Genomic DNA, 21,966 nt, shown 5'->3' on the forward strand with positions numbered 1-21,966 from the left:
AATTATCCATCCATCCATTCATTTTCTATACCGCTTATCCTACAGGGGAAATTACAATTATTACAATAATATTCCACACAAAAAAAGTGCTGTACAGATATCATCTTACTTTCTACAGTAATACGTAATACTCCAAATTATTGACATTTTCTCCACAATATGAAAAATTGTTCTTAACGAGAATATTCCTATTATTTCTACGTATTTATGCACTCACATATTTGTCTATATTAGTTACTCCCATATTTTCACAATGAATGAATGAATAAAAGTACAATTAGACTATATTTGTATTTGTCCATATTAGTTACTTCCATGTTTTAATCCATAAACAAATCGGTCCATACAAGTAAAGTGAGATTACATTCACTTATATTTGTTCATATTAGTTCCCCCAATATGATTTCAACCGATCAATCACCATAATCAAATTAGATTACTTCATTTACATTGTCACGTGCCTCAAACACTTCTCATTTCAAATATTCCCCCCTCCCCCCACATTTTTACAATTTATGATCAGAGATTGTATTAATATGACATTATCTTAAAATACTAATGTGCATCTCCAAGCTACTCTAAGCTAGCTAATACATAGGTTTTATGATAATATATTTACGATGTCCTTTTCACAGAAATTATATATATATATATATATATATATATATATATATATATATATATATATATATATATAAGCACGTGCATGATTGTACTTTTATATTTCCGAGATATTCTACGTCGTGTAGTCTAATGTTCACATAATATAGTGACCTACATCCTGTCATTCTCGTGCCCACCACAGCGCACGGCACTGTACTCAGTCTGCTATGCTCGTGAGCTGTTCAGGAGATGTTCAAGAGATGTTTGGTCACGTGACCTATAAGAGGGCGGGCGGAAACCGGATAACGCACCTGTTCTTTGTGGCCGTTGTGCGCGTGACTACATTACCCATGAGCCCAGGCGCACGCTCCCTCTCTGCGCCACTCTCTTCTAGGAAACCAGTCCGCTTGGTCTTTTTTTTCTGCTTTCTCACTGTTACCCGGTGTCAACCTACGCCGAGGAGACGAACACATCCCTCCCTCTTTCCCACTCGGCGGCTGCTTCTAATTCGCCTCGGCGTTTCTCCTCGACTCCTCTATTGGCCTCGGACGCCGCCAGTCACGAGCGCTTCCCCGTTTTCCTTTTTCCCGGAGAGTTGAGTAGCAACAGCTCGGAAACATCTGGCCGCAGCCGCCGCCGCCGCAGCTCCTGCTCCTGTCTCTGCGCTCCGCTCCGCTCCGTGTTTCCTGCAGCGCGGCGGATATGGAAAGCTGCTGAAAGTCAATTCACTTCTCTCTCTCTTTCTCTCTCTCTCTCTTTCTCTCTCTCTCTCTCTCTCTCTCGCTCTTGTTTGCGCCGCCGAGTATTTGGCCAGAGGAAGTGGGAAGTCGTCGGAGCTCGCTTGTCTGTAAGTGCCTTTTATTATTATTGTTATTGTTATTATTGAAATACGAGGCGCTATTTTGAGGAGATGAAAAGCGGGTGTGAGTGTGGCTGTGAGGGCTGGATGTGTTCTGTGAAAAGTAGCGATCTTCTTGTTCCTGGCCGCTGGTGTGTGTGTGTGTGTGTTTCTGTGTGTGTTTCTGCGGATAAACAGTTAGTGGAGAAGAGAGAAGCCTGAGCGCGAGCGCCTGCTCAATCCAGGCCTGGTGTGGAAATGTAACAGTGCAGGTAGCTGCCTTACTTTTTCTGTGTTAGCTCCGAGCTAGCTTTCCCTCAGTTCACGGTGTTAGGACACACACACACACACACACACACACCGTGGTGTTGTTAAGGAGTGTGTGTGTGTGTGTGTGTGTGTGTGTGTGTGTGTGTGTGTGTGCTCTACATCTCTGTGTAGCCTCAAGAAACAAGGGATTCACGTTTTCCCAAGAAGTCTCCCTAAATACCGCCACCGAATACGCTACTATAACAGTATCCAAACGTCCAACCAATTAATAAATACATTTAAAATAAGGTTAATGGTTTCCCTCTTGTCTTTTTTAAAGTTTAGACAAGGTGAGAAGTCTTCTTGACGCATTTGTTTGACATGTTCTAGACACAAGTTTTACTCCGGCGTGCTGTTCAATCAAACCTCACCCAGCTGTGAGCTGCGTTTTAAGCTCTTTAAATAGACCAAACAGCGCTACATTACACACACACACACACACACACACACACTCGTTATTATATTTCAGTAGTGCGTGTGAGTGATAGTTAATCTGAGTAATGAGTTATTTGTGAAGTAATGCTGAATTGTGAAGTGGGATTCCTCCATGTTGTTGTGAGGAAGCAGGAGTCAGGCAGGTGTGCAGTAAGCCATGAAGAGTTTACTTTACTGTGTGCTTCCTAAAAACTTTGGCAGATGTTCACATGTAATTATATAGATAACACTTTCAAACGACGACTTATATGTGTATATATATATGTGTATATGTAAGGAAACACTGCAATGTGTTTCCTAACTTATAAGTAAGCCCTGTACTTGTTTTGTTTGTTTGTTTATTTATTTATTGAAGCTAAACTGTAGGTAACTAGTTAGTTTGATTTAGGGTGATACAGTGATTATTTTCTTCTTCTTCACTATTTGAAGGAGGACGTAAGTGATTAAGGGTAAAAACATGGAGTTAAACTAAGCCTTAAGTAGTCCCCTTAAAGAAGCTTTTTGTTAAAGCTCTGTTCATGAGGTCTATAGGATCGTTCCCTTTGTCCATTATTTCATTTTCCCCTCCTCAGCGAGTCGTCCAGAGGACGAGGAGAATGAATGACAGTAATGGTGCGGCCGGTGAACCATGAAGAAGTTGAAAACAATATCAGCTGCGTGGATCTGTCATTTGCAAATGCACTGTGCCGGCCTTTGTTTATGGTTACTGGAAGGAGAGCAGTGAGAAAGAGAATGTGTGAGAGAGAGAGAGAGAGAGAGAGAGAGGGGAAAAGAAAAAAAAACTTGAGGGTATTTAAATTCTCTGTGCAGGAAACTAGGTTAGAAAAAAAAAGTGTCGGCTTTCACACAGACCTATTTTCTAAAGTTCGCCTTTGCCGGGAGATTACGGGGGGGGGGGGGGGGGGGGGGGGGTTGGCCGGTTTTCCACAGATTCACCTCTCAACAGTTCCTTTCCCCCCCCCCATACACCCCTCCTTCGCCTTTTTAAAGGGAGAGAAAGAGAAACAAAGTTGTATAAAGGAGAGGCTGGTGGCAAGAGTGTAGAGGAGTAGCATATGGCACTAAAAGGAGCACAGCTGGAGGTAGCATTTCCATCTGAACATGATGTCAGAGCAGCTGACAGGCTGCCATCCCCCAGTCTTTTCTTCTGCCGCACAGACTGCGAGTTAGTGTGTGTGCGGATCTGTGTGCAGGAGGAGGCATCGCGTTCCCCTCCAACATCTCCTCCACTTTGCATCTGTCCCTCGCAGTTTGATTTTTTTCTGCTCTCTCTCTCTCTCTCTCTCTCTCTCTCTCTCTCTCTGTGTCTTTCTGTCCTCCTCCTACTAGCCCTTCATTGATTTTGAGAAGGGAGCTACATCAGGCGCTACCACAACAGTGGACTTAATCAAGTTGATGCGAACCGCAGGTACTGTACCAGGGGGTCTGTGGCTTCTGAACAGAGAGCTTGCTGGCCTTTCCTTAACTCCTTTCTTTCTAATTCTCTTTATCTTTATCTCTTTTTTTTTTTTTTTGTGTCTCTTTCCATGTGTTGTCAGTCAGACGCGTGTAAGCCGGCTGAAATGGGAAGTGAAGGATTTTGCAGCAGTGTAGTGTAACCAGGCAGGGGACAAGTGACGCTCCTTGTTGTCGGGACAATGTTACCGAGCGAGCTTTTCATTAAGCTGCTTGTTTTGTCCGCTAGCTTTGGTTTCACTTGCTTCGCTATGAATGGGGAGCAGTAGATCGGTTGTAACAGTTGTGCAATCGTTGGTTGTCGTTTGTGTGAAGTTGAAAGAAATTTAGAAAGTTTTGTGAATTATAAATATGTCTGCTTAATACAAGAAGGGGTTTCCCCCCCCATTTATTAAAACAGTTTAGTCAGTTTAAAATGAATATTGTTCATTTTATTTTTACATTTCTAGTTGGCAATTTGAAGCATAACAGTTTTGCTTTTTTTTGTTTTGTTTTGTAAAATGAGGAAAGTGAATTTCTATGGCAAACTGAAATGTTAATCTCTTTAACAGTTGAGCAATATCAAAATGCTCTATTTTGATAGATTTTTGTAAATTTTTAATTCTTTACAAAAAAAAATCAATTATTAAAAATCAGAAATGACTCCTGCAGCTAGTCTACAGCATTTTCCTGTTGGTAGTGACTAATTTAGAACTTGCAGATTTGAGCTGCCTGAATTGGCTAGACAGCTGTAATCGCACTCCTCCTAGTCTTAATCTCTTTATCTGGGCAGCAGCTGCCATATGGCCTCAGTCAGCTGGATCAGATGTTTATAAGCCTCCTTCTCCGTCCCTCTCTGTCCTCGGAGCCTCCTAATTTGATCGTTGCTACCTTGCGAGCTGTCCTACAATCTTTATTTTTAGCCATCTTAAGGATTAGGATTGATGTAGACTACAGGGCACTTAAAGTGATTGTATTGTAAATCTGCTTCCGGCTTCTTCTTTGGGGAGGTTGTTCCATTTCTCTAAAGATTTGGGGAGGAGATAGAGGAGGAGGAGGGGTTGGCTTGGGGTTGGCTGTCCCAAGTCCTCCCCACCAAAACCCCTCATTAACCAAGGTCTGAGCGTTGTTTAAGGGGGGGTTGGCTTGGTATCCCAATCAGATTTAAATGAAGATTCAAATGAGTTTATTTATGCTTGCTGGTTGAACATGGTGCCCATGATGCATTTTTTGAGAAGGGAGCAGTCTCCACGGGTAACAGGTGTGAATTATTGTTCTTCTTTATATCTGGGTTTATTGGTATTTTAAAACAATCGTGCTCTTGGAGTGTCAGTGTGCTCATTCTATTGTTTTTTTTTTTTTTGGAAGGTTTGTCTTTGATTTCGTTTTGACGACTGCTAGTTAGTGCTTTAATGAAAGTTGCCCTGATGTTCTGAGACTTCACTTAGCGAAGCCTTAAAGATCATAGTACTTAGCATTCTTGCTGCAGTGTGACTGCATCGTTGAGCTGTTTTGTGTACCTGCAAGCCGGTTACTTAAACGCACCATCCTGGCCAAAGTGGGTTATTAAAAATAACTACTCCAGGAGCACAAAAGGTGAACTTACTCGCAAAACAGAAATCTGTAGCATCAGGACTTCGATTTATCCTCAAGAGACTCTCACAGCTACACTGATTGCATTTTAATATCATTTTTGTTATTTTTCTTTTTCATTTTAATTGTTTTACTTATTAATTGTTTTTTTTTTTCCTATTCCATTTTATCAATTCTGGACTTTCCATTTAAAATTATACCTTTTTTTTTGCAAGAATAGATATAAAGCTGTTATAAAAATGGCAAAATAAATTAATGTGCAGTCTTTTTTTTTTCCCCAGCCCTTATATTTATTACTGACATACAATGCAGTTATTTCCTAGATGGGTAGCACACCACCAGACACATCCTGGTAAAAAAGTGGGTTGAAAAGAAAAATTATGATAGCAGATATTGTGGAAAAAAAAACAAACAAAACAAAAAACTTGAGTCTTTGTAATCCTTTTATATCGGCTCTGCAGTGAACATTTTTCTAGTGTTCCCACAGGGATGGAAGGAAGGAGGGAGGGGAGGGAGAGAATTAGAGTGTGTGTGTGAGAGCCAGTGAGTATGTGCATGGGGGAGAGAGGGGGAGAGAAGGAGAGGGTGGGGAAAAAAAGAGAAGTTCCACACAGGGCTGCAAACAAAACAATTGTTGTTCTGCCAGGGCCTCTCTAACATGTGCGGTCTGTTGCAGGTTATGAAGACAGCATGGAGTTTCCGGACCACAGCAGACATTTACTACAGTGTCTGAGCGAGCAGAGGCATCAGGGCTTCCTGTGCGACTCCACCGTTCTGGTGGGCGATGCCCAGTTCCGCGCCCACCGTGCCGTGCTGGCCTCGTGCAGCATGTACTTCCATCTCTTCTACAAGGACCAGCTGGACAAGCGGGACGTGGTGCATCTAAACAGTGACATTGTAACGGCGCCAGCATTCGCACTGCTCCTCGAGTTTATGTACGAGGGCAAGCTGCAATTCAAGTCCCTGCCCGTGGAGGACGTACTGGCTGCCGCCAGCTATCTGCACATGTATGACATCGTCAAGGTGTGCAAAAAGAAGCTGAAACACAAGGCCACGGCCGAGGCGGACAGCACCCGGCGCGAGGAGGACGCCTCCAGCTGTTCGGACCGAGCTGAGAGCCTCTCGGAGGGCGGCAGCGCCAACCTGCTGGCCAGCGACGACGACGAGGACGAGAGCAAGAGGGACAGCCAGTGCCCGCCAGAGCCGGCCAGGATATGGGCACGCCTGGCATCGGAGCACGCGGCCAGCCCCGGAGAGGCCGAGGCGCATGGCAAGTCGCCTGCTGCCGCCGCTGCAAGTCCCAGCAGCTCTACAGGTTCGCTCTGCCCAACTGGTGACTGTGCACTCGACCTGTCTGTAAAATCAAGCATGAGCGCCACTTCAGGTGAAGCCAGGAACCCGTATTTGTGTGGTTCGGCGACTCCAGACAGTCTACACAGCGCTCTGGTGCAAGTGAAGGTGGAAAAAGACACGGGCTCAGATGATGATGAGCTGCCCAGCACTGAGTATGAGATGGAACACAGCGGCTTGAAGGAGGAAACGGCAAATGCTAACGGCCTGCACGTTGTGCACAATGGACACAGTGTCCAGCGGCTAGGACTCGGCCTGGAGGCCCACCTGACAGCACTGCGAGAGGCCTCTCTGGAGCGTGACAGCAAGGACGAGGGAGATGGCGAGGTGCTAGGTGGTGAGACCGAGCGGGCACAGGAGAGCCCGCTGCTGCCATACGTGTCAGGCATGTTGGGTGCGGCGCACGCGCAGATCTTCATGTGCCCCCTGTGCAACAAGGTGTTCCCGAGTCCGCACGTGCTGCAGATCCACTTGAGCACGCACTTCCGCGAGCAAGAAGGTGCACGCACTAAACCCACTACCGGCGACGTCAACGTGCCCACATGCTCCATCTGTGGCAAGACGTTCTCGTGCATGTACACACTGAAGCGGCACGAGCGGACACACTCGGGCGAGAAGCCCTACACGTGCACCACGTGCGGCAAGAGCTTCCAATACTCGCACAACCTGAGCCGGCATGCCGTGGTGCACACACGCGAGAAGCCCCACGCCTGCAAGTGGTGCGAGCGGCGCTTCACGCAGTCCGGAGACCTGTACCGTCACATCCGCAAGTTCCACTGCGAACTCGTCAACTCGCTCTCGGTGAAGAGCGAAGCGCTCAGCCTTCCCACTCTCCGAGACTGGCCACTCGAGGATAGCTCGCAAGAACTGTGGAAATGAAAGCAAACGAATAAACAAACAAAACTGCTTTTTAGGTTCAGACAGAGCGAGCAAGAGAGGCAGAGAGGTAAGGAAGTAGGGAGGCAGGGAGATGGTCGAAAGGTCTGCATCAGTCATGTTTCTTATAAATACATTGCTTATCACGTTAAATTGCACTTTACTAGCACATGAAAATGTTACTACTGATTTTTGTTTTCTGGTCAATTTAGTTGTGCCGTACTTTTTGTTGTTGTTGTTGTTGTTGTTTTGTTTTTATTTGTATTTCCTTTTCTATTATTAAACTTGGGTGATTGTTACAGCCGTCACCTTCGACGTAAAATGTGCAAATCTAGATTTGACAGTGTATATACCTACACTTGTACACTCCTTGGTTTTTATTTAACATCCATGCCATGAGAACGCATATGAAGATTTCAGGTAACACACTGAGGAAGTTCAAAACATTACACTAAACGGGTACTACGATCCTATATTGACCTGTACACATAAAGCTCATTTATGAGTATGTGTATATATTGTGCACTACTACTATACATTTATTTTGCAAATCTCATACTGGTGTGTGAGAGTGGCTGCGTGCACATGTCTGTGTGTGTGTGTGTGTGTGTGTGTGTGTGTGTGTGTGTGTGTGTGTGTGTGTGTGTGTGTGTGTGTGTGTGTGTGTGTGTGCGCGCGCGCGCGTGTCCATGCACGTAAACACAGTATGCTAACGAGTAAGTCCTTTAAATCCTGCGAGGATGTTTGCTCAAAAAAGCTCCAAGCTTGTGTTATTTAGGCCCTTGTACGTACGTACGTTTGTTTGTTTGTTTTTTGTTTTTTTTGATTTGTGATAGGAAACCTGACTGATAGAAGACAAAAGGCACTCATGCAATGTACAGCCTCCTTTTTCATATCAACTGACACGTTTTTATATCATTTAACGATTGGGCTGATGAGTTGACGTCTAATTTATTTGCAGACCCTCAACACTTGTTTTCTGCTGAGAATGGGTTTTCATTTGCTGCGTTTCTAGAGATTTCTGTAGTGTTTTAAGAAATGATTTGGTTTGTTTTTCCCAAAAAAAAAACCCAACAAAAAAAAAAAAACTTGGGATCTGTTGTTGCATGATGTCCAACCTGTATATTTAAGAAGATGTGAATTGCTGTATTGCTGTACACTGTAATAGACCGAGTCATTACAGTCAGGGCACACGTCTGTTTAAATAAAAAAAATATATCTATATATATATATTATATATTTACCTTAATATTACAGCTGTAGAAATTGCATGAATTTTATTTAACTCTTATTTCTGTTGTTTTGCATTGGAAAGTGTATTTTTAATTAACTCATTTGCTTCCTAAGTAGTCTTTTTTTTTTTCTTCTTCTTCTTTTTTCCTCTTCTTCTTCTTCTTCTTCTTCTTTTCTTTTTATTATTATATAAACTCTCACTAGAGAGTGACTCCTGTTAAGATGTTCTACTGGGCTGTGAAGATTGTGTTAATGCACTGATGTTAGGCTGCAGTTTGTCTCTGGCCAACCGATCTCGAGTGTGTAGCATGGAGCTGGGTGTCAGCAGAGGCTTCATCTCTCTGAACGTCTTTTTCCAAAGCTAGTGCCGCTCCTGCTTAGCACCTCCTCACACACTGCTGTTCTCCACTGCTGGTCTCCAACTGCTGTCTCCGTGTCATGTTTACTCGCTGTTAGCATTTAAAAAGTGTCGCCTTTTTTTGTTTGTTTGTTTGTTTGTAATTTATTTATTTATCTGTTCGATTGGCACTTGCATCAAATTCTGTGGCCACGAAGATTCAGTTGCCATGAAAACCCATATGACAGCGTGTCAGTTCCTGTAAAGATGGGCTCAGCAGATCTACTGTGTATGGCGAACACTGAAGAATCAGCAAATAGCATAAAGCTCCGAACGCTGAGAGTGCGTGTGTGTGTGTGTGTGTGTGTGTGTGTGTGTGTGTGTGCGTGCGTGTGTGTAGTTCCTATTTAACAGGAGAAAATGTTTGCCATGCGTGGTTGCACCTTTAAAAACAAACAAAAAAAAAATGAAATTAGATGCTGAAAAGATGCCTTTAAGATTTTAACTCTTGATCAAATTGACATTGTTACACAAATACCAGAGCTATAAATGCTAGATTATTGAAGAGTAAAATAGTTACACTGCTGTAGATTGATTTTTTTTTTTCAACTTTTGTGTTTTTTTTTGTTTTTGTTTTTTGAGAATATATTTCTTTTTCTTTCTTTTTTTTGGTTTTGTATAAATTAACATCAAGCTGTCATTTTCTTACTGAATGTGGAAAAATTGAACAAAAAGCTCAAGATATTATTTGTTAGTTAAAAAAACAAAACCCAGAAAAGACAAATAAATAAATAAATAAATAATGAAAAGCTAAATTTGGAAAAGTGCTGTTGGAGCCTCGGACACTAACACTCGAGCAGGAGTGAAGTTTAAGCGAGAAGGTGAAGGAGAGGAAGAGAGGACGAGAGTGGAGCGCTCGCGTGCCTCTATGGCCTCAAGGGCCCTGAGCTTCCCAGTATACGATAGGTTTTGTGCAACAGCTAGCGAAAAAGGGTTAAGATTTGCCAATAGCACGCGCTCCTCGTGCCATTTTGCACGGTGGTACTTTTACCTTTTGCACTCTAAAATGTGAAAGAAAAGAAATTTATCAACTGTGGGGTGGGATGGGATTGGGTGGGGGGGGATGTTTTCCTGAGGTTTTTTTTTTTTCCCTGCTTTTGTTTTATGCTGGCTTCTACTATCGTACTTGACCGCCTTAAACTACTGTTAACAGCCTACTGATGCTCAGAGCAGGAGAACTGGAACTGGCAAGTTACTGGATGTATTTTTATTTCACTTCTGTTCACTGGCAATGAAGCTGTGAAACGGAATACGAAGCATGTCCACAAAACAGATGAACCTTTAGTTTACTTGAAAACTGGAAACAGCCAGCGTGAAGAAGAACAACAAAATTTAAACCCGAGTGCGTAGGAGGCGGGAGAGAATAAAAATAAAGTTATGTCAAAAAAAAAAAAACTAAAAAAAAAGGACAATCGCGTTCTAAAAAAAAAAAGAGGCAGATTGACTTCACATGTATTTGCTTCCCTTTTGAGATTTTGGTATGTTCACATTGTTCTTTTTATGGAGTTAGACAGTTAGCTTTGACAATCATAGTATGTTTCATTTTCTCAAGGGAAGTAAATTATGAGGCTGTTTAGTTTTGTACTTTTTGGTGTGCTGTTGGTGAAATTTTTAAATTGTGTGCAAACTGCAATAAATTATAAGTACCTTCATTCATTTGTGAGAAGTGTTGTTTCTTGCCTTCGGAGCTGCCAGAAGGAATCATGATTTATACACTGTCAAGGCAGTGTTTTTGCCTTCAGTTGAATAATCGTATTTACTGTAGATGTTGAGTGGGTGGAAACATGTTTTCCAGTGCGTGAGGTCTCTGAATTGGGTACTGTCCGGATGTGTGTGTGTGTGCGCGCGTATGTACTTGCTGCTTTAATATCTGGCTGGTGCTCCAGCAAAGCTGTGGGCTGGACCAGGGAAAATGTGCAGCAGCTTGATGAAAAGCAGCCCCTCCTCTTGTCCCCTCAGACGCATGCACACTCCTAACCTGCTGCCAAAACTCCTCAAGTACAGTTTTCCAGCAAAACAAATCCGAATGATCTATTGTCTTCCTGCTCGGTAAACCTGGCCTTATAAATACTTTAAATATTGACCACATTTAAGGCATAGAGCGTTACTCAACAGGCTTCTGCCACAGATGGCCTTGAGCTCTAAGCTCCCCCTCCCTCTACATACACACACACACACACACGCACACGCACAACATCTTCTTCAATCAGTTGAACGTTTTTAAATATTATATATTCAGTTCCGCCTCCATCAAACTGAAAGAGTTTGTGTAGACTCTACTTGTAATATTCTCAATCACATGTTTTGCACCAAAAGAAATGAGCATAATTAAACCATTTTAATGAATAAAGGAATGTGTAGGAGGAGTACGGAGTTCTCAGGGTCCCACACTTCAATAGGTCTAAAAATTGCTATTAAATTGAACCTTCATTTTTAATAACGACTTTTAATATATTTTAGTGCTTTCAAATGTTTCAAAAGACATTGTTGATAATAATAATAATGATGATGATGATGATGATGGAAAACAAGCTGCTCAAGATGACCATTGTTCAGTTTTTTCCCTCCCTAGGTTGATAAGAATTGCGTGAATCAGTTCACACAAGTGTTTCATCGACGAATATTTTAAGCAGAAATATCTAACCAAATTTCAATATTCTTAAAACATAAAGCGGCCACTTGTACTGATAGGATTCTTCTGTAAGTTGGTACATTCCTCAAAAAAAACAAAAACAACAACAAAAACACACAGCAATGTGTAATAATAAATTATGTGTGACTTTGGTAAAAGGTTGTGGTAAATTTTGCCTTAAAATGATGTCTCTGATTAGAGATGGTTGATATTCATTTGTCTGTCTGGGTCATACTGACTCATGATTGCACACTATGAATTTAGGTCATTAATTTGTATCTGTCCTTTGTTTACTCAAGGAGCAGGGACAAAAGGGCAGCTGCAGAAACATTTGGCCATGCCGAAGGGTAGTGAGCTCAACATGTTAAGTGTGAGAGCAGCCTGGGCCTGTGTCTGGAGCTGCAGAGCTGAAGTTTGGATGTGCTGCATGCCAGGCCACCATGGCCTGGTTCCCTGAGGTACGATGGACTCTTCTGACACTCGGGACCAGTGAACACTACAGCCGTCTCTGTCTCAGCAGCCTTTTATCTGCTTACAGCTCTACCGTGACTAGACAGAGGAAATAAATACAAAGTGTGAATGCTTGCTAATGTGTCCGACAGTTCAATGTTCAGTTAATGTAAGGTTAAGAGTTAGGTGAGACTAAACGAGCTCTCTGCTAACACACTGTAAGAACTGGAGAGCAAAAGCAGCAGTTAGAATTTGAGGACTTTTTTTTTATTAGGAGTGTTAAGTCCTGAGTGAAAGAGTCAAGGAAATGAAGAATGGGAGAATGAAAAGAAAGGATGAGGACACGATGGATAAAAGGTGAGAAAAACAGACATCTAAGTGGACGTCTTTCTGTTGAAAGTCTATTGGATTTAAAAAGGCAGCCATTGTGGAGCGGGGAGCGCGCACAGCCAGAAGGCGAGCAACAAGCGGCATCCCCGAACAAAGGAAGACACAATCTCCAACTTAAATGTCTGTGTATGGGGGGTTGGGGACAAGTGAGAGCCATAGGCCAAGGTCCTCCTCAATCGTTCTCACTCATGCACACACAAATATACAAAAGCCCTCAAAACGTCTATGGGGCACTCATGGGCGTAGATAAAACATTCGATTCCTTCTGAATAAGTCTTTCTTGGATTTGGGTGGGGGGAGTAGATATGACAGATGAGTGTCCTGTCCCACACATACACAAGAAATACACAAAGGATGTATATACACAAATGCACAAACAGCGCTGTAAATATTACAATATATGGTGTCTCAAAAGTTTCCATACACTGGGGACTATGTTTGCCAGCATCATGTTGGTTGTGCCTTCGTCAGTAGATGTTGGTGGAACACCTTGGTCCGAAACACTTCATCTTTTCGAATGAATTTGTTAAAAGGTTTGGTAGCAGTGTCATGTGTGATGTGCTTGCCATGTTTCATATACATACACAGAACCTTCCACTAATATTGGCACCCTTGGTATATATGAGCAAAGTCAGGGGACTGGGATGGCCATGACAGGACCTTGAGGTTGTGGTCAGTAAACCTTTTTGTGTTGATTTTGATGTATGTTTTGGATCATTGTCCCGCTGGAAGATCCAACCACGGCCCATTTTAAGCTTTCTGGCAGAGGCAGTCAGGTATACATTTAATATCTGTTGATATTTGATAGAGTCCATGATGCCATGTATCCTAACAAAATGTCCAGGTCCTCTGGCAGAAACACAGCCCCAAAACATTAAAGAGCCACCACCATATTTAACCGTGGGCATGAGGTAATTTTCCATATGGCTACCCCTCTGTGTGCACCAAAACCACCTCTGGTGTTTATTGCCAAAAAGCTCTATTTTGGTTTAATCTGACCATAGAACCCGATCCCATTTGTAGTTCCAGTAGTGTCCAGCAAACTGAAGACGCTTGAGTTGGATGAGAGTAGAGGCTTTTTTCTTGAAACCCTTCCAAACAACTTGTGGTGATGTAGGTGACTTCAGATTGTAGTTGTAGAGACTTTCTGACCCCAAGATGCACCTAACTTCTGCAATTCTCCAGCTGTGATCCTTAGAGATTTTTTTACTAAAAAACATTTTAAAAATCAATGGGAATATACTTTAAATACATGTGTCTCATATGAATTCATCGAGTTCCAATAATTGTTGCACACCTATATTTAACAAAGATATTTTTTGACAAACCTGTGTTGTGTTTGCAATTGTTTGATATCCATGAGAGCAGAGTATTTTTGTGAATTTATTAAACAAAAGATCAAACAGTTAAAAAAATAAAGACAATTTTTCACAGCCTTCTTTACTCATATTTACCAAGGGTGCCAATATTAGTGGAGGGCACTATATATATATATATTAATTATATATATATATAATTTTTATAATATAAAATTTTGGAAGACATTTTGCTAAAAAGTGGTAATTTCCCCTATGTGTGGAGACTTTTATAGAGGTTGTGTCTGTAATTTTATAGACTCAGACATACACTTGCAATTTAGTACAGGACGCATATTCTCCATGTGGCTTTCCTTCCTGTTCTCTGGTTTCCTCCCACCTCCCAAAACCCCCCAAAACATGCAGGTAGGCAGATTGGCTACAATAAATTACTCCTAAGTGTGGATGAGCATGTGAATATGTGATAGACGGGTGTCCCATCCAGAGTGTATTCCTGTCTTGCACCTAATGTTCCTGGGACAGGCTTCGGATCCACCTTGTGCCTAAAGCGGTTACTGAATATGAATGAATGAATGAATGAAGGAAGGAAGGAAGGATGGAAGGAATGAAGGAAAAATTTGTACTGTGAGAACATTTCTTTGTTATTATGTATAGTTTTGTGTTGCCATTTATATAAACAAACAAGGATCTCCTGGACATTAAGGAAGAGTTAACTGCAAACACCATACAGTCAATTTCAACGTAGCGTAACAACTACTATCAGAGCCATGTGCTACCTCTATCATGTATGACTGTGAAACAAAGATACTGTGAAGCGGCACTCTAAACACAGCCTACTAGCTTGAGACAGGTACTTAAATGCCATAACTTGGCCTTGTGTACAGTGTGCAGGATGTAGCTGCTGTCTGTGATCTGAGCGTCTCTCTAGTCTTCTAAACAGCACACAGAGGCCAGAGCACACCGCTGCGGAACATGTTCACTGGGCCTCTCTCTGCACCAGCTGTTCTTGGCTCTTCTGTGTGTTGCAGATAAGTGAGCGTCAGGGTGTGGGATGTTGATAATGGCGGGGGTCTTGGCAGCACGTAAGCAGCACTGAGTCTGCACTTTTTCTTACTACACCGCTGCTATGCTGACCTTAGCAAGTTCAGCCTGAGGCACATCATGTGTGTATGATGCCTGTTACTGATTGCTCAGAGTATGTTTCCACCCCACAGTGGTGGAACAATGGAAATGTATTTCCGAAAATATGACAAAATAAAATATTCGTAAACATTGTGGGAATACGATGAAACGATCATCAGCCAAACACTCATTTAGAACATGCTACTTATCTTCTCCTTATCTCTTCTCTTTATGTACTGAGTAACTTTTCCATCTCAGTCAAGCGATATTGAGCTTCTTTTTTTTTTTTTTTTGGTGCCACACAAGAAACAGTTGAGTGGAAATGCCAGTAGTGTCTGCTATATGGTGTGCTGTGTTGTGGCTTTCATGTCTCTTGGAACCAAAGTCCTCGATAAGACCCAGATTAGGTACAGCAATGCAACTTCCCACTCTATTTACAGTTTTGGACTAGACCAGAGCAGATTATAGAAGTGGTCCGTGTTGATACGCTTGCTTTATTAGCCTGTAACAATGAAGTCCTGCCAGATGTGAAGGCAGAAAAACAGAGCTAGTCGTTGATCTACAAACAGCTGTACACAGCTGGCCAGAGGCAAGACCACTATTATACATGTCGCTCATCCATGGTTTCATTTTGCTTACTTTTTAAATTTTATTTACGATAACAGTTTTTAAGATGCAAACCTACTCTCCCTCCCACATGACTGAAGTGCTCTGAGAGCCTGTATGTAAATGAGCTGCTGTCAGATAGAAGCCACCTCCATATGACCCCTATTTTATTGTGATTACACTGCTATTTCATCAGCGTTTATTGGCGATGGGGGGGGGGGAGGGAGAGGCTAAAACTTTTAAAGTTAAAACAAACAAACAAAAAAAGAAAAGAAAAGTGCGTATATTTTGTTGACATTTTTTGTACTGTATATTACAATAGTTTGTCCACTAAACGATTACTGTTAGCTGAATCGTCACCTTTGGCATTTCGTTATACAAAAAGCTTGAAAGAAGCCAAGGTGCCAAAGTCATACCACCTGCAGTATGTATAATATCATTAAGAGACTATTAAGCTTCTAAGACCGCTACACATTCAATCTACCACATTACCACCTTTCTAAACTTTACAGTAAATACTGAAGAATGGGTAAAAAGCAAACATCATAAGAATATTTCTGCTTTTGGCTCAAATTAATGCCGCTTTATGTTCCTTGTCAGAAATATTTTTTTCTTAACGCATGCACATTTCAGACAGTTAACTGTCCATAACATTTTTATATCTATCATATTGTAGTGGCGAACTGGTCAATTATAGCAAGGTGTATGCCATGCATAACCATTTATCATCTAATAAATCATTTTGTTTTGTAAAAAAAAAAAAAAAACTGGTGTAAATTTGTGTTAAGATATGAGGAAGACATGAGGCATCATGCTCAGTAGACTTATGAGAAATTGGTTTTTGAAATTTTCTTAACTAATTCCAGGATTTTAAACTCCAAATAATGATGTGTGTGTGTGTGTGTGTGTGTGTGTGTGTGTGTGTGTTCCCTCAGGTCACGCTTGACAATGTTGTTATTGATCATTATGTATTCGATATATTATTTCTATTTACTTGTCTAGGGCTTGTTTGGGGCTGATTTGTAATTGTACTCAGTAATCAATAATAATCCAAATATTACACTCTTACCTCAAAATCTTTTTTGCAGGAATTATCTTGTTAAAATGTCCATTTGAGATGTAATTAGATTGTACATGCACTCTGTATACAGGAATCTTAAGATTTTTCTGATTTACAGTGTTACAAATAAAGTAACTCATTGTGGATTTTAATAATAATAATAATAATAATAATAATAATAATAATAATAATAAGCCTTTCAAAACACATCTACGTATGTTTAACTAATTAAAGGGTATTACAGTTGGCATATGAGATGGCTGTTTAAATAGGTAAAACCTAAATATATCTGTCATGTGATGAACCTTTTTTGGCACACACGTGGAAGAAAAAAAGCTAACTGGTTTTTGTATACATTTCTTTCTTCAGTTATAGGGTTATAAAGCAAAATTCTACAGATCGTTTTAAAACGAGGACAAAACGACTACAAAACCCTGTATTTCACATATAATGAAGTGTTGAAGAAAAGGTTCAAAGGTATAGTTGCTACTACTTCAGAATGAATTCGGAGGCACGGGAACGATCCATACGTAAGTGAGCAAACGTCGAAGGAAAATGTCACTCGAACGGCACTTTTGTGAAATTTTTCTGATTATTATTAATTTGACACGAATTACTCTGGAGTGATCAAATGTGGCCCGCTGAGTTGAATTGCTCTTCACGTAAGATGTCTAGCCTGCTCGAGTGCTCTTCAGCTTCATCTGTTAAAGCTTGTGATTCTCTTCACTTGTTCTCCAGAGCCTGACACACAAACACACACACACACACACACACACACACAAACGCCTTACTGCACGTTTTCGAGGGCACCCCTGGTGCTGCGTGTGTAGGTGTGTGCATGTATATGAGTATAGTGTAGGTGTGTGAAGCACCGAACAATTATTCGGAGAAAGGTGAGGCCTTGTTCTGTGGGGTGTTCTGTGGCACACTGTCTGCTAGATCCATCTCCAAGGAAGCTCCACACCTGCCTACCACAAACGTGTGACTCAGCAGGACCCACATGCTCCTCACACACACACACACACACAGACACTCACACTGCTGGAGCAGGAGAGTAAACCTCAGTTCTCAGTTCAGAGCAGATGTACACCACAGCCGTGCCAAGCCAGAGCTCACAGATACAAATTTACAGGAATATTGCTCAGCGATGGTAACATGGGACTTGTACATCCTTTATGACTTTGGATTCTAATCGCATTTTTCTTCATCCTGTTTGGTGCTTTAACATAACACACAACAAATTAAGCGGATGGTTGGAAGAAATTTAAATGGAATTTTTCACTTGCCACAAACATAGCTGATAAGCCAAGATATGTGTGGTGTCCGAATTTTGTTGTTGTTGTTGTTGTTTTTTAGATAACTTAGCTAACAAGATTATGCCCACCAATTAGCATCACACAAACTGCATGCCAGAGTCATCTCACACATGCCCTAATTTGCTTCAAGTTGTTAAGTGACCTAAAAACCTACAAAAATGAGAAAAACAATTTTAGGAGGAAACACTTTTATGACCTATTGGTATCAATAACATTGAACAAAATACTGAATCTCACATCACATTGTATGAAATGTCGTGACTATAAATGCAAGCCTGGTTAAGAATACTTAACAACTCCAAACTTTTCTAAGGAAAGTGTGTCCGGATTTCCTCCATGCTGATTGGATGGTTATACGCTCATTTGAGTCTCGTGTACAGTTTTGACATCTGTTTATATGATATTTGCACCTTGCTTTCAAATGCTGGCAGTAGCCATAGCACAGGCACATACAGGCCTCATCACCGTACATCTGACGAAAACACTTCTCAGGACTTCTCAGGACAGAGTGACTCCTATCCATGTCATCTCCCCTGTACGCCAGACCTTGTTGCAGTATTAAGACCTGCTCTCTGTGGCAGGCGAATGTCACTGTGAGTGTGAGTAGGAGCGTGGCCATGTTGAGATGCCAACCTCTCTGCTCCCTGCAAGCCACGGCAGCGTGGGCCCCATCTGTCGCCTCCACCAACCTGCAGCAGTTCAGGAGTGGCCCGAGGCCGACTCACAGGATTAATGCGCACAACCTGAACTGGGTTAGCGTGCACGCGACAGTGAGAGGGAGAAAGAAATGTGGGCTCAGCCTGTGGGACCTGGCACGGCCAACTCGCCACATTCCCTCTCACAATGCGGCATTATCCACGGCCACACTGAACCCCACAGTGGAAGACAGAAGAGGAATCCTGAGGATGGAGGATGAATGTGATAGCAACGCTTATAACTCTGATGCGCCCTTTAAAAACGTACCTTAATGAACAATCTACCTCAGTGAATCTTATTCAGCTCATCAGCTAATTCGCAAGGCTTTTACAGGGTGATCTTGGTGCTAGAGTAGAAAAAAAATAAACCCTGCTGTGGTGCTTTGGTTAGAATTCTGCACAGATTTTCACCACATGAGTGGGTGCTTAGGAACAGTTTTTGCACTTGGTCATGATCCTTAATTCTAAACATAAGCGAGTCTCTGCAACCAGCGCAGCTAGGCTTTCGGAGGTATGTACGTGGGCTTCGGAAACATGTGATCTATTGTGACAGCCTCAGTAATACACATGGTTTCCCACCATGCCTTCGGCGAATAGCTTTGCCAAAGTCAAAAAGGGCCATTTGTGTTAAAGCAGGTCTTTCACAAAGCCCACAGGTAAAATGCATGGCATAACATTTAAACGAAGCAAGAGTGGCTGAAGCGTGTGAGAAAAGCAGCCCTGTGATACACACCGGGTACATACAGAGTGCACTTCTTCTTTCCTCGTCATCCTGGTCTGCTTGAGTGACCTCGGATAGCAAGGCCGGTGTGAGCGAGCAGGGCCGCTCGACTCCCTTGAGTGTCTAACGAGCATCTGAATCCAGCACACATCTGCACACAGCATTATCATTAGCGCTCCCGCATTGGCCAGGACCGCTGACAAAGTGAACAATAACAACAATCACTCCCCTCAGCTGCTACCATATGGGCGCCATACTTAGATTGCATGGGGAGAGGGAGAAAGGAAAGGCAATTCTACTGGCATCTGTTTGGCAGTCCTTAGAAGCAGGGTTTCAAGATAAATTCGCTGTGCAAGGAAAGTTTCTCTCTTTTTCCTACTCCTCTCTCTGTCTTTCTCTCTCTCTCCAGTCTCATCTCCCTCTTTTTTGGACAGTAAGAAAGTATTGCAGGTTGCACTCCTGTCGACTGCCTCTCGCAATTAGCTGCACCTTAATGTGGCACCTTAATGGGATGGGGAGCATGTGCGCCCAGATGGTGGAACAAGGTGCTTTTCATGGTGCTCTGTCCAAATCCAGCTGGATTAGTTTCCTCTCCAGCGGTACCTTTGGAATTTATTTCTCCTCCACTACAATCAGTTCTATCAAATAGATGAAGTGTTGCATGCATGTTCTCATTGCTATTACTTATAAACGATGAGAGCAAGGAAATGGATTGTGTCATATCTGACACAGTAGATGTTTTGTGAATATCTGGCTTGTTTGCTATAGACACGTTGGGTACACTGGTAAGGCACATCTGATGTTCAGAAACTGCGGTTGCTTAGTCAAGGAGCATCAGTGTAAAAGAATCAGAAATCCAGGTGTAAGGATACGGAGTCATTTACGGCTAGGAAATCCAGTGAATACATGAGCACGTAGACACAATTCACAGTAAAAATGGCAACTGATTCAGACACTATTTAGGCAATTTAGCTTGGCATCTTACCTTTGTTTGCCTCTATGACCATTCAAATAAAGTCTATGATCATATTAACATCTCTAAGTTTTTATTATGGCTGAATATACTCTTTGGACATTCACTCGCCATTCAGTACAGCTTCACACCTTTGCAAAGCATTCCAGTTCATATGTCTCATGGTTGGCCACGCTGGTCTCTGGATTTTACTGCAGCTACGCCCAACCATGCAGCTCCTCCAGCCATGGCCAAACACGGCAAGTCCCTCCTGGGCAAATATTTAAAGTCAAAACAGCAAGGGCTCCATAAAGCTAGCTGGGTGGTGTGACTACATCTGTCAGCCGGGGGAGTTGTTCTGCTAAGTGTGTGCGTTAGAAAGCATGCAGCAGCTGCTGATACGAGTCTGGACACTGCTGACGCCAACACCTGTCCATTCTGGAGACATGGAGGAGCAAATGTCCAGGCAGAGCTCCCACTGCTGCTGGGCCATGAGGTGGATGGCTGACTCACTGGACGCCATAGCAGGATGAATCACACTGTGTGTTTGTGTGTGTGTGTGTGTGTGTGTGTGTATGTGCGCGTGTGTGTGTGCGTGCTTCAGTGCCTGGAGTTCCACCCATGATGGCCATATTGTAAATCTTTATGTACGCTCATTATTGCTTTGTCGGATTATGCATTATGGAGCACTTTGTGTGAATCTGGGGACTATTATCAGAAAATATGTCAGAAAAATATGCAAGACATGCATTTTGAATGATCTGAATTGAGACAAATTATCAAACGCAATGAGTTATGTGTGTGTTTGCAAAAAATTTTTCCTGTATATTATTTTTGTGATAATTAGCTGCTTATAATGCACGGTTACAGTGACTTTCAAGAACAAATACAAAAGTGTTCAAATGAGCGTGCCAACTGCCCCCCAAACACTCCCCCCAAACCACCACCACCCAAACCACTCAACAAACCACTTGTGCGTAATGTTTTTCTGAGCCATGTGTTGCTGCCATAACCCCCTCCACTTCAGGCCTAACCCCAGCCCCCTCCTGCCCCACACATACACCAACTCCACCAGTTTCCCCAAAAAGCAACAGCCAGTGCTCCGAACTCATAAACAGCTCTCTTCCTAGCCCCAGCCCAACCCCCAACACTCTGCTGACCCCCATCTGGCAGGGCTCGGACTTTTTCAGAGGTAGAGGTTGGGGTCAGGGATCAGACGTTGGCCCTTTGCTCAGCAGCTGCCTGTCTTCTCAGGCCAGAGGAAGGAAGCAGCAGCCATCACAGCAGCAGCACATCTGCTCTAATGAGGGTTTCTCGCGCACACACACAGAGCTGGCTCTGTCCAGATCACCACACCAGACAGGGGCCCTTTGTGAGTGTGTGTGTTTGTGTGTGTGCTGGATTATGCTTTCTAATAAAACAAGAATGAAAATACAGAAAAGGCCTATACACTGATTTCTGAAATTCATTCATCTTCAATAATCATATTGTTCACAGTGGAACCAGAGTGTATGCAGGGAGCACTGGATGTGAGCTGTGTATACACCCTGGGAGAGCTGCAAGGAACCATTCACAATACACATTCACACACTGGTTCACACCTAGAAGCTATTTAGAGTAGCCAATATACTTATTAGC

General features: G+C 42.4%; 1 protein-coding gene across 4 annotated transcripts; it reads left to right on the forward strand.

The window, feature by feature from the left end:
* The first annotated feature begins 1,007 nt into the window (after positions 1-1,007).
* Positions 1,008-10,720, forward strand: zbtb18 (zinc finger and BTB domain containing 18). Of its 4 annotated transcripts, XM_053620871.1 has the most exons (3): positions 1,008-1,450; positions 3,515-3,593; positions 5,889-10,720. In XM_053620871.1, exons 2-3 carry the CDS (start codon positions 3,581-3,583, stop codon positions 7,439-7,441), a joined length of 1,566 nt encoding a protein of 521 aa, XP_053476846.1. In that variant the 5' UTR covers positions 1,008-1,450; positions 3,515-3,580; the 3' UTR covers positions 7,442-10,720. The 4 variants fall into 4 exon arrangements, with proteins under 4 accessions (XP_053476846.1, XP_053476848.1, XP_053476849.1 ...); XM_053620873.1 differs by lacking the exon at positions 3,515-3,593; XM_053620874.1 differs by lacking the exons at positions 1,008-1,450; positions 3,515-3,593 and adding an exon at positions 1,516-1,713.
* The last annotated feature ends 11,246 nt before the right edge of the window (positions 10,721-21,966 follow it).

Source organism: Ictalurus furcatus, chromosome 3, assembly GCF_023375685.1.
Source record: "Ictalurus furcatus strain D&B chromosome 3, Billie_1.0, whole genome shotgun sequence".
Taxonomy (NCBI): domain Eukaryota; kingdom Metazoa; phylum Chordata; class Actinopteri; order Siluriformes; family Ictaluridae; genus Ictalurus; species Ictalurus furcatus.

Bases quoted from the DNA above. Each gene is read 5' to 3' on its own strand.
- zbtb18 (XM_053620870.1), top strand. From the start codon at position 4,829: ATGGTGCCCATGATGCATTTTTTGAGAAGGGAGCAGTCTCCACGGGTA. The intron at 4,881-5,888 runs GTGTGAATTATT...GGTCTGTTGCAG, and splicing joins GCAGTCTCCACGGGTAACAG to GTTATGAAGACAGCATGGAG.